Source organism: Miscanthus floridulus, chromosome 2 (genome assembly GCF_019320115.1).
Source record: "Miscanthus floridulus cultivar M001 chromosome 2, ASM1932011v1, whole genome shotgun sequence".
NCBI lineage: Eukaryota > Viridiplantae > Streptophyta > Magnoliopsida > Poales > Poaceae > Miscanthus > Miscanthus floridulus.
Window position 1 is genome coordinate 65,044,007 of NC_089581.1, and position 11,690 is coordinate 65,055,696.

The following is an 11,690-nucleotide window of genomic DNA, read 5'->3' on the forward strand; positions in this document are numbered from 1 at the left end:
CACACAAACCAGCCAGCAGTACTTCTTCACGAACCAGCAATGATACGAACCAGCCAACCAAACGGGCTGCTTGTTGTCGTGGGTTCGAGGCCCCTGGTAGGCGTTGCTCAATTTTTTGTCTGCAATTTTTCTGATGTGTTCGCCATTCAGGCCTTCAACGTTTTATTTTCTGATCTGTTCGCCATTCGTTCGCCATTCAGGCCTTCATCATATTTCACACTTGTAGGAATTCCTATGTGCCCATTGCTTGAGGCAAATTGTAACATTTTTCGTTTTGCAAACGCAGTGCAAAGTTACAAAGTCCAGGTACAGCATGGCACAACCTTGTTTCTTCACGGAGAGAAGTTCAAACACAAGGACGACAACAGTCCCTTGACACCACCAAATTGAGAAACTCACCATACAATCTCGCCAGCCCTCCTACCTGAACTAGGTAGACCAAGTTTTCGCCTTATTAGAACAGGGGGTGCATGCCGGCCTCTACTTCATGCCATCTACACAATCTTGCCCATTATTTGCCTTAGCAGATGGGCAACCCGACGCCTTGAGGCATCGGTTGCGCGAAACAAACTTACACAAACATGAAAACTGTTACAACGTACAACAAAGACCTATCGGTACGGTACAACATCTCCTTCTCAGGTACATTACCATTTGCACCACTAGCTGTTTCCTTCCTTCTGGTTTACTTGTTTCCTGCAGCGTTCTGCCTGCCTGCAGGCTACACAGCTAGTGCGAGGCCGTGACCCTTGTGTGGGTTCAGTAGCTGGCCACGATGAGCAGGCCGATGGCGGTGACGATGATAGTTGACGGCAAGCCGAAGCGGAGGTGGCTCCAGAAGGTGAGGTTGTACCCGAAGAACTGTGCCCGCCGCGCCTGCTCACAGACGATCAGGTTCGCGGCTGAGCCCAAGAGAGTCAGGTTGCCGGCCACCGTGCTGACCCATGCTAGTATGAGCCAGGCTTTCTTCTGTGATTCTGGGGAGATTGCAGCTGCTGATGCTGCCACTCTTGAGCCCAGCAGCAGAACTGAAACGAAGTTTCAAATATTCAGCATCATCAGTAACATTTAAAAGCAAATTAAAGGTAAGCAACGTGTGAGGAGTAATACCAGTTGGGACATTTGAGGCCACATTTGAAAGAACAAGAATCACGACCGCGAGAAGCGCCGTGCCTTTGGCACTGTCGATTCTCGAGTGCGGTTCGACCAGCTCCCAGAGCGCATTGGGTATGCCAGTCCTGTTGAAGCCGTCGACCGTTATGAACATCCCACAGAAGAAGATCAACAAAGAGTATGACACCTGTAGCGCCGCAAATCATCATCATCAGTGCATCATGGCTATGTGAAATAAAAATGCCGACTAAAAATGATTTAGGTGGCAGAACAGTGACAGTACCTTCTCCAGGCAAGCCTGTGCGTCAGTGAAATCAAGTGCGAGGAGGATAAGAGCAGCAGTGATGGCAGACCAGGACATGTTGAGCCCCATGAGAAGCGCGACGAGCATCCCAAGGGTGGTGAGATACACGGCGCTCTTCCACACGAGCACCTTCCATCTCTTCTCCTTCACGTCGCCACCGTCCTTGCCCTTCTGGCCATCGTCGGCGTCAGCCTCGGGCGCGTCCTCGATGATGACGCTGCGCTGGTGGCTGGTCGTCCTGGTGATCTTCCTGGGCCCAGCACCGCCGCCGTCGTCGCGCCTGTCGCAGACGGTGGACACCTCCACCATCTCCTGCGACATGCTGGAGGCGCGCTTGGACCTGATGGCAACCTGGATGTCGCCCTCCGAGTTGTAGCTCCGGCTCCTCATGCTGAGCGTGTCGGCCCTGTTGAGGCTGTCGGTCCGTCGAATGGGCTCGCTGATGCAGTCGACGTCGACGCCGCCGTTGACGGAGGAGGCGTGCGACATCCGCGCCGGCGTGAACCTGTGCGAGGTGACCTCTTCGTCGGCCACGACCTCGGGCCCCGCGGCTGCGCCGCCCTCCTGGTCCTTCTCCGGCACGGAGAGGTACCTCCAGAAGTAGCAGAGCAGGATGCAGGTGTTGGTGACGACGCCGACGATCATGGCCGGGAAGACGCCGACGAGGAACTGTCCGAAGGTGATGCCGCTCTGCACGGCGATGACGAGGTTCTGCGGGTTGCCGATGGGCGTGGCGGAGGATCCGATGTTGGAGCTGGAGGCGAGCGCGAGCAGGAACGGCTGCGGGGGCAGGTTGTTCTGCCTCGCCAGCTTGAGGATGAACTCGGTGAGCACGACGCAGCAGGTGTCGTTGGTGAAGAGCGCGCTGGCGACGGCGGACACGAGGCAGACGCGGAAGAGCAGGTCCTTGCTGCCCCGGCTCCGCCACGCCAGCGCGCTGCCGAGGTACTTGAACATGTCGGCGCGCTCCAGGAAGATGCTCACCACCATGGTGCCGAAGAGGAGGCCCAGGATCGGGAGGTCGATGGCCTTGTAGGCCTCCTCGGGGGTCATGACGCGGAAGAGCACCATGAGCATGGCGCCCAGGAGGGAGCCCGCGGTGCGGCCCACGGGCATGAAGGGCACCGAGGGGAACACGGCCAGCACCCAGAAGATGGTGAACGCGATGCATCCCAGCACCACCTTGTCCGTGCTCGCAAGCGCCATGGTCTTGGGTGGGTTCGGCGCGCGTCGTTAAACCGGCCGGCGGCGATGAGGACTTGGCTAATGCCGCGCGCGCGCTCTCGTGCGATCCGCGTGGTCCGGGACGAGGGGCCTAGCTTGTTCCTGGCTGCCTAGCTAGATCCTGCAAAACCGGAGCACAGAGAAGCATCGTCAACAACAACTAGTAGGTGTTAAAATGGTAATCGACGCGCGCAGAACCACCACGGCGCCCGGGAATGAAGTGACTGATATTTGGCGCAGCGCAGCCGAGCCGGGAATATGCGTCCTTAGGCGGGCCACAGCTAGCGACTGGCGGCTGGCACTGGAACCTAGCCGCGAGAACCAATGGCCAGTACAGCTAGTAACTGTCACGTCTGCTAGATTAGATATGCACTGCTGTGCTGCTACCTCGCCGTGAGCAGTGCCGCGTGTATATATGCAGCTAGTATAGAACCAGAGAAGAAGATCGATGAATCGATCGGGTCAGCGGGAGCACGTCCAGAAATAGGCCACGGCGCCCGCGGACGCCGGTGCAGACACGCGTGCAAATCAAAGGATCATCGATCGGTTGCCGCATGCCACCGCACCACTCGCCCGCTCGGTGACGCTGATGAGTTGGTGACGAGGGGATGGAAATGGAAGGGAACTCCACTTCGCTTGGGATTCAAGTGCTCACCTCGCCGTCTTCGGTTTTACCCCTCGCGGCGGCCTCGGCTGTGTTTGCTGGCGCTGATCGATGGATAATGGATATTACTTGTCTCCTCCAGGTTTGGGGGACTTGGGACGGGTATTTATTGCTGGTCCGGCGCTGTGTCCGTCCGCGAGACAGGCCTGACATCAGCAGCGTCAACGGAGGACATGGCTGGGCTTGTTGGTGAGGTTGCTTATTGGGCCCGTCTGTTTTTTTTTTCTTTCAAAAATTGGCCCGTCTGGTTTCGTGTGGCGAGGTGAAAAGTCAAGAACACTGCATTTTTACCCTAGAAGAAGTACCGTAACCTTGTGAATAACCTACGTCACTCATGTCATATGTACGTTACCTATAAGCGTTTGTACCAATTCATCACGAATTAGTCAAAGTTACTGTCATCCAATCCAACAACTATCACCGTTACGCTACTAGAAAATCGAATACTCGTGTATATGACCTAAATTTCACATTGTGTTTTTTTCGATACACACAGAGAAACTAGTAATTATTCTATGGGTTCCAAAAATACAAAAAATACAAAAATTGATAAAATAATTGCATGATTTTTCTGTGTGTGCCAATACAAACAGAAAAATTACAATTATTCTATAGGTTTCTATAAAACGTACAGAAAAAAGTAAACACACATAGAAAAATAGAACAAGCGCCCTCATACTAACTTCATATAAACAAGCGCACTTTTTCTTTTTAATCTCTCACTAAAACTTGTAACTAATCTTTCGCCCTTATACTAACTTCAAATTTAATAATTTTTTTCCTAAAGTTTTCTAAAATCATGCTCTATCAATTTATTGTGATCTTACAGCTATTATTTTGGTCATCTTTTCATGTGACTTTGTTTTATCAATTCGAAATTTGAATTTTCAGAAATGACAACTTCAAACAATATTTTAAAATAGTAAATGATTTCGGCTGAAAAAGTCATGAACATAAAAGTTGTTGAACTCATCAAGATCTACAACTTTTAATTTGGTCATTGTTTCATCCGACAAAGTGGTAGGAACATTGTTCATAAATTGACATATGTCTCGTATAGTTTTAAAAATTATGTGAAAGATTTATGGATTTGTGAACAATTTGTTGGATTTGTGAGCAATCTCCTCCCGTGCATGCCCCATGGTCTCTCTCTCGGAGTCTCGGTCTTCGCTCTCGCGGGCTCCCTCTCTCTCGACGCCGACGCTGCTCCCTACTGCTCCTCCCATGGTGACTTCCCCTGCTCCCAGCTTCTCCTCGTGCAGCACCAGCGCCCCCTCCTCTTCCTTCCCGCGCCGCGCGCCCTCACACTAGGTAGGCTATCGTGCCCTAGCCGGCTTCGCTGGCCATGCCGGCCACCGTCGCCGATGGTCGGGGATGGATGGGCGCACCGCCAGGCTGCCGGGCAGGCCGCAGCTGCGCGCAACACGGCTGCTGCTGCCCATTCCGTCGCAGATGCCCTGGCCGGGCTGGCCACCCCCTGGCCAGGCTGTGAAGTTGTCCGTGCTGCCCCCTGTCCCGCCACTAGATCCGGAGCACGGGCCTGCCCACGGTGAGATCCAGAGGCTGCTCCCGAAGGAGATGGCGGAGGAGGCGGATCTCGAGCCCCCTACCCCCTGGCATCGTGCACGACTCCCCAACCCCCGACGACATGCGTGGCCCACCAGTTCCCGGCGGTGCCTGTCGCTGCTGCGCGACCCTGCTCCTCCCCTGGGGATTGTCGACGTCGAGGTCGACGAGCCGCGGATGCCGCTACCACAACATCCCCAGCATCTAGCAAGGCAAGCTCCGATCCCCTTCCTCCCACTACCCCTCTCTCATGGCATCGTCTCTTCTCTGCACAGGTCCATGGCATGGAGGCGACGAGCGAGGTACCAAATCAATGTATTTTGTTTTTTTTTTGCTCAAGTACTGCTACTAGATCTGCGTAGTCTTCCACTCCTCCCTTCTGAATTAATTATTAGGCAAATTTGATCCTACAACTAAGCTTGGAGTTCATTGGGGAGGGAAAATATTAGCATCACAGCACATTCAGTAGTTCATTCGGGGAGGGAAAAAGGAACCAGGCCTCCTCAATACTGTGAGTCTATCCTAAAGACACTAGTAGTTTGATTGATTGGGAACTGCTGCTTAACAGAAGGAAACCTCATGAGTTTGTGCGTCCGTGTGGTTAAGTCAACTATTTTTAGCACTTATTTTTTTTACTGAATGTGTCGTCACAAAATAGATTCATGGATTCAGCATTGCCTACATATTTTCATGAATTCCATATTCCTTCTCCTTTGTGATCACTTCATGTCATATTTGGTGGAACATTCTATGGTTTATATGCAACACAGTAGTCTCATTCTCTGCATCTGTAGGGACAGTGAAGAGATAGTGAGATGGAAGATGATAAGAAATATGGGCTAGAAACTAGATAATTAGGTCAACAATGACATAAAGCCAAACAGTTAAGCAGTTTGCAATCATTGGTATTTCTCTGCAATGGTACAAGGCTACAAGCAGTATGATATGGCTCAGGTTTATAGTTATCATGTTTTAAGTTATGCCTTTCTGGACATGGTTGATCAATGGATTAGTAGCATACTTAATAGTGAAGTAGTTGATAAGTAGAGTTTAGAAATTTCCTTGGTGTTTATTTTTTCATTCAGATTGCCTTATTTGGAAATTAGTAGCTCAGGTTGTTCACATCTTGTAACCTTGTATGTGCATCAGGTATGTGCATCACAATGAGCTCTGGCCAGATCCACGACATGGCAGCCCTTCTTCTCCACGTTGCCTCCTCCATCGGGCCCTTTGCCGGTGACGAGCTCCCATCAGTTATGTGCATCCCATTCTCCCCCATTCTTGTTGTGCGAAACAGAGTTGTATGCAGTTGTAAATAGCTACCCAAATGTTAAGTTGTGCCTCTTTTTCTAGTAGTTGTTCAAGCAAACTGGATGTGCATAAAAGCTAGGGAGATCCGTGAGATTTTATAATTGTAGTATGTATGTGCTTTTTGCTGTGATTCAGTGATTAAATAATTTATGCTTCATGCTATGATTTTTCCCATTGCCTGAATGTCAGTTAGCTCTATCATTCAGCACCAGTCTGCAACTCTGCATAGTGTGATGCTATTTAGAATAGCAGATGGACCTTGGTGTCAGCACTTAGTATTTGTTGAAAATTAAACTGTGTTCAGTAGTATACACAACACAAAGAAAATTAAATATGTTAAATCTGTGTTCAGTACCCTTTATTCATAATTTGTGGAACATATGCAGTAAGGAGCAACGATTTTGTAATTAGGTGAACGTTCTTAAGATTTTGTGGAACATTCTATGCGTTTGTCTATGTAGTCAGGAGTCTAATTTTTTTGCTTTCTACCTTAGGAATTTAGGAAGATTTGCAGTTTGACATCTGGAATTTAGGAAGGTTTACAGTTTGACATCTGAAAGTTAGCTACCAAGTTACTACCTGGAACAAAGCTGTCCTTACTACCTGATGTATGCCAAGTTGATATTATCTTTCTTACTGTGCTTTATTTGCAGGTCAATAGGAGCAGCAATGAAAGAGCTAAGAGCTGCTCATTTTCAATGGTAGCAACATCGATCCGGTTGTTAGCATAGTAGAGCAGTAGTTATCAGTAGTGAAATTCATGAACTGCTGAGATGAGATGGTAATGCTTTTGAATGTATTGATGTCGGAACATTTGGACATCATCTTCATGTAGCCTGAATGCTATGAATGAATGTGCTGAATATTTGGACTCCATCTTTATATGTTATGATGAAATTACTGTATAGACAGTCTATATTTTAATATGCTGTTGCTACTATTTCCAAATAATTATTATATCTAATTTGCTACATGGGTAAGTGTATATTATTCTGTCGGTGGTCTGTTAACACCTGATAGAAAAATACATTTTTTCCTATGAGTGCACCTCTGCAACTCTGACAGGACAACACTAACAGAAAAATGATTTTTTCTGTCGGGTTTTTCTTTTTTTTTGTGAGGAATAATGCACATAAATTTTATTTTTAATCTGGCCGAACACAATTTTTTTTGTGCGTATAAGACCGACGGAAAAATTGTTTCTGACGGTGAACCGACAGAAAAAATCGATTTTTTCTGTCATTCTATTTCTGTGGGTAATTTTCTAACGGTACACCGTCAGAAAAATATTTTCTGTCGGTATTTGCATTTTTCTGTGGCTTTTTTCACACACAGAAGTATTCAGAGTTTTCAGTGGTGTTAAACTCACTCAACCTTCTATGATATGTGTATCGACCTCCTTTACTTTGTCTCCTCACTTTCTATCAGTGTATATTGACTGTTAAGGAAGCATCCGTGCACCGATGGTACGGTTTTTTTTTTAACTCAAGACTGAGCATAATTTCACCACGTAAGGGGTTTGTTTGATGAAAGAGATTGTTTTTCTACAATTTTCTTTACTTAAACATTAAGCGACTTATCTTTCGCAGTCAATCGAATATCTGTTTGAAGCATATATACCCTCTTGCAGATAAGATCACTCTGACCTACAGTTGGTTCAAAACTTCAGCGGTGGTCTCAAGATTGTTGTATCAACTAGATGTAATTATCTTGAGTTAATAAAATGTTTCCTTTGTAAAAAAAAAAAAATCTTCAGCAGTGGTACCTGTTATCAGATTGTAGGGTTTCAAGAATACAAAGGAATAAAATTTCAAACATCTAGACTTTATATTAGGTTTCGTGAAACCATCAACTCTGAAAATAGCTTGTTTTAGCTGCACAGAAATGTCATTTGTTTGTAACCCTAGAGAGCTACAGAGAGTACCGTAATCTTCTGAATAACCATATGTTACGCATGTCATATGTCACCTATTGGCTTCTACAAATCCATCATGAACCCAAGTTATTGTGATCCAACAACTACCACACTTGAACTCACTCAACCTTGTATCAATGGGACCATATATGTCCGGCTCTTTTGTCCCATCTTTACTCTTCATCAGTGTGATAATAACTGTTAAGGAAGCATCCATACATATATGGTCAGTTTTGGTAGGATAAATTTTCAACTCAAGATTCGAAGACTTTAGTACCTACGCGGTTTGATGAAAGAGATTATTTTCTGTAGCATACATTTTTTAGTTAATAAACACCTACCTTCTAAGGAGAGTACTAAAACAACCCATCTTTCTCAAACCTCTGTTTGAAGAATACCCCTTTACATATATAAGATCAATCTGACCTAGCTAGTTGGTTAAAAACATGAACAGATGTACCTATATATGATCTTCTAGTGGAAATGAACTTTGTGGCTTCAATAATAGCAGGGAAGAAGAGAGTTTCATACATTAAAACTTATATTTGGTTAGTGAAAACATCACTCCCTGAAAAGTAACTTCTTTTAGCTGCAGATAGATGCCATTTGTTTGTAACCCAAGAAAAATATAAACTTCTAATAACCCTATGTTAGTATATTACTAACGTTATATGTAACCTTATTGCTAATGGATTCATCATGTACACCGAATTACTGTGGCCAACTTATCCCCCACTCACTCAATTATACATACATACATACAATAGGACCAGAGACCAGAGATCCAACTACTCTGTCCAGTCTTCAGTACATGTCATTAGCTGTTAAGGAAGCATACATGCATCCATGTATACCAAGTGGGCATAGCAACTATCTCTATCTCGTGCTTAGCTTAGTGGCCTCAAGTACACACACATACGACGACAAACGAGGCGGCCACGGTACGGATATCACGGCAATGTGTTGACTTGGGTTGAGTGGAGTCGCCCCTACGATTCATGTGACAAAAAGCAAGTGTCTCTCGTGCGCCATGATCGAATCACGCGAACCACTGTGAAAACGGAAGTGGGGTTAGAGACTCATGTATATCTTATTGGCCCCGTTCGCTTGTCTTAAAAGTGACTTGTTCGGCTTCTTTTTTCAGTTGAAACAGTGTTTTTCTCTTACAATAATTCAGCCGGAACAGTATTTTTCAGCCAGCCCTGTTCGCTGGTCTGAAACTTGGCTGAAATTGGCTGAAAAACACTGTTCTGGCTAAAAAAAAAAGTCGAACAAACTATTTTTAAGACAAGCGAACGGGGCCAATATACATGAATCTCTGACCCCAATTATTGTGATTTTTCAGCCTCGGATGTCCTTAGTCGTCGGAAACTTTTTTGAAAATTTCGCAGTATGACTCTAGGACGACGTTTGAGGCCAGGTTCAACCCCTAGCTTTGAGTTGTACTACTACCACTGATGATCCTAGTACATGATTTTTTTTTCTTTCTCAGCTGTCTTAACACCGGTACCAACCAGCAAAAAATTAGGTTGACCAAGAGGACTCTGTTGACCTGCTTATGTAGAACCGAGAGACACGATCCAATAAATAAGCTGGCGCGCGCGTGCGACGACTAATATACACGCAGCTCGGTCGCACGGTCGCCCGGCCCCTTTCAGCAGCGCCAGTCGCCAGTCCAATCCACTCCCCCCGGCGACGAGACGACGGTCGCTGGCACGTCGCTGCCACGCCACAGGGACGCACGCGACGCGCCTGTCTGGCCTCTGCGGTTCTACCACTCCCTGTCTTCCACCAGCACAACTGCACAAGCTAGCAGCTCGGAAGAAAGCCGATCGGGAAGTCAAAGCCCGCGGAAACCAGCGCACCACTGCGGCCACAAGTAATTTATCTCCCGATCGACCTTGTTTTACAATTAATCGTGTGGCCGGGACTCGGGAGCTTGCACTTTGTATGAGGCAAAGAAAGAAAGAAAATTCTTGACATCGCATCTACCGGAAAGTCCAAACGAGGGCAGCCAACAAGTACAACTTAACCGAACACGGGCGTCCGTGACGAACCGATCGAACGGCATGCCTGCCTTTTCCGGCTGTGCACTCGCCATCGCCCATCGCAGGGGTGAAGGTGACGGGTGGACGCAGGCACGGACGTTGTGTAGCGGTGAACACCGGACTAGGCAAGACACACCAGCCAGACTGTTGCCGTGCAGTTCAAATAACGTACTGGATTGGCGGCCGTTGGTTTTAATTTGGTCATGGCCAACAAAATAGTGTACTAGGCAAAGGCTCTTACTGGCTTTTCACCATTCTTTATATCAAAATATACTATATACTACATTCATAACATAAATCGATGTTACTAGCCAGATATTACTCTAAAAATTACTTTTTTGCAATAGATAATTGTTTCCATTTGAAATTGTATATTTTTACATGTTTTTTTTAAACGTTGAAATCCTGCTGCTCGTTGAAATTATGTTTCCACCTCTTTCCTTTCCTTTTCTATACTGAAGCACAGTAATCAGATAAACGCACTAGCTCAGCTAAATCCTTCTACGACGTGCGCAGCCATGACTTCGTGCAGAACACGAATCTCTCATATTGTTTTAATTTCCAAAGAAATTTAGCATGGTTAGCGGTTGAATTCGCTAGCTAGCTAGTACTCTCTGAGAGAGGCCGGACGACGACGTTCTGCAGCTAACAGTGAGATCACCACGCATGATATGAGCGTACGGTTAGTCGACGGCAAAATTATGATGCAGGTGCATGTACGATTACTACTACTACTTGATATCCGAAAAACCCGCCAAGAATTGATTTGGTCCAAAGGACCAGTACTACTAAACCAAATACACGTACATACGTGCTGCATGCATGCATGCATACAACATATACATGCATCTACGCCGTACTCAACGCAACACACATATTATGGCCCCGTTGGCTTCTCATATAATACGTCCTTTTCAGCTTGTTTTTTTTTTCAGTCGGAACAGTATTTTTCTCTCACAACAAATCAGCCGGAACAGTGTTTCGGTTTGTTTTTTCAGCGAAGCGAACGGAACCATTATTATCGTCAATCGAGATGCGCCCGGACATGTCATGCATAAATTAGAGTAGTTTCAAATTGAGAAAAATAACATGCATAAAGTAAAGGAAGGTCTGCCAGGACTACTATTTGCGAAATTAAACAGAAGAGAAGAGAGTGCAGAGCATCCGGTAGAAAAACTTACGTTTGTCTCAGATCAACCAGATGAGCAGCAGCTAGGTATCCATGGACGCCACGCAACCACACGCGTCTCGCTTGCCGCCGTACCGTACGTGTGGAGATCGAAGATCATGGGAGGTCAGCAGCATCCATGTGCATGCGTCGAAGAAGCAGCACTGCACAGAGCCTGCACAACTACTACGTACGCGGAGTATCTCGGGTAATCTGGATGCGGCTTTTTATATGGATTTCTGTGTGGAGACCCGGAGAAGTGTCTACTTCTGCTGCATGCTAATCGATCGGCTGGTATAATAATACATCTCAGCTTAGCTTATAGCCAAGCCAACTCAACAAAATACTACGTGGAAGAGAGAGAAAAGAGGAAAGAG

At 46.6% G+C, this 11,690-nt stretch overlaps 1 protein-coding gene across 3 annotated transcripts; it reads right to left on the reverse strand.

Moving 5' to 3' along the window:
• Nucleotides 1-233: 233 nt before the first annotated feature.
• On the reverse strand, nt 234-11,489 carry LOC136525524 (silicon efflux transporter LSI2-like). 3 transcript variants are annotated; one of them, XM_066518484.1, is made up of 4 exons: nt 11,327-11,489; nt 1,397-2,762; nt 1,111-1,300; nt 234-1,028 (listed from the first exon to the last, which is right to left on the reverse strand). In XM_066518484.1, exons 2-4 carry the CDS (start codon nt 2,621-2,623, stop codon nt 760-762), a joined length of 1,686 nt encoding a protein of 561 aa, XP_066374581.1. In that variant the 5' UTR covers nt 2,624-2,762; nt 11,327-11,489; the 3' UTR covers nt 234-759. The 3 variants fall into 3 exon arrangements, with proteins under 3 accessions (XP_066374581.1, XP_066374583.1, XP_066374587.1); XM_066518486.1 differs by lacking the exon at nt 11,327-11,489 and adding an exon at nt 3,297-3,386; XM_066518490.1 differs by lacking the exon at nt 11,327-11,489 and adding an exon at nt 2,843-3,250.
• Nucleotides 11,490-11,690: the final 201 nt, after the last annotated feature.

What these genes read in the sequence shown, in the direction of transcription:
- LOC136525524 (XM_066518484.1), bottom strand. Translation starts at nt 2,623, where the DNA reads ATGGCGCTTGCGAGCACGGACAAGGTGGTGCTGGGATGCATCGCGTTC. An exon ending in CACAGGCTTGCCTGGAGAAG is followed by an intron (nt 1,301 to 1,396) that starts GTACTGTCACTG and finishes GCGGCGCTACAG; the next exon opens with GTGTCATACTCTTTGTTGAT. An exon ending in GGCCTCAAATGTCCCAACTG is followed by an intron (nt 1,029 to 1,110) that starts GTATTACTCCTC and finishes ACTTCGTTTCAG; the next exon opens with TTCTGCTGCTGGGCTCAAGA.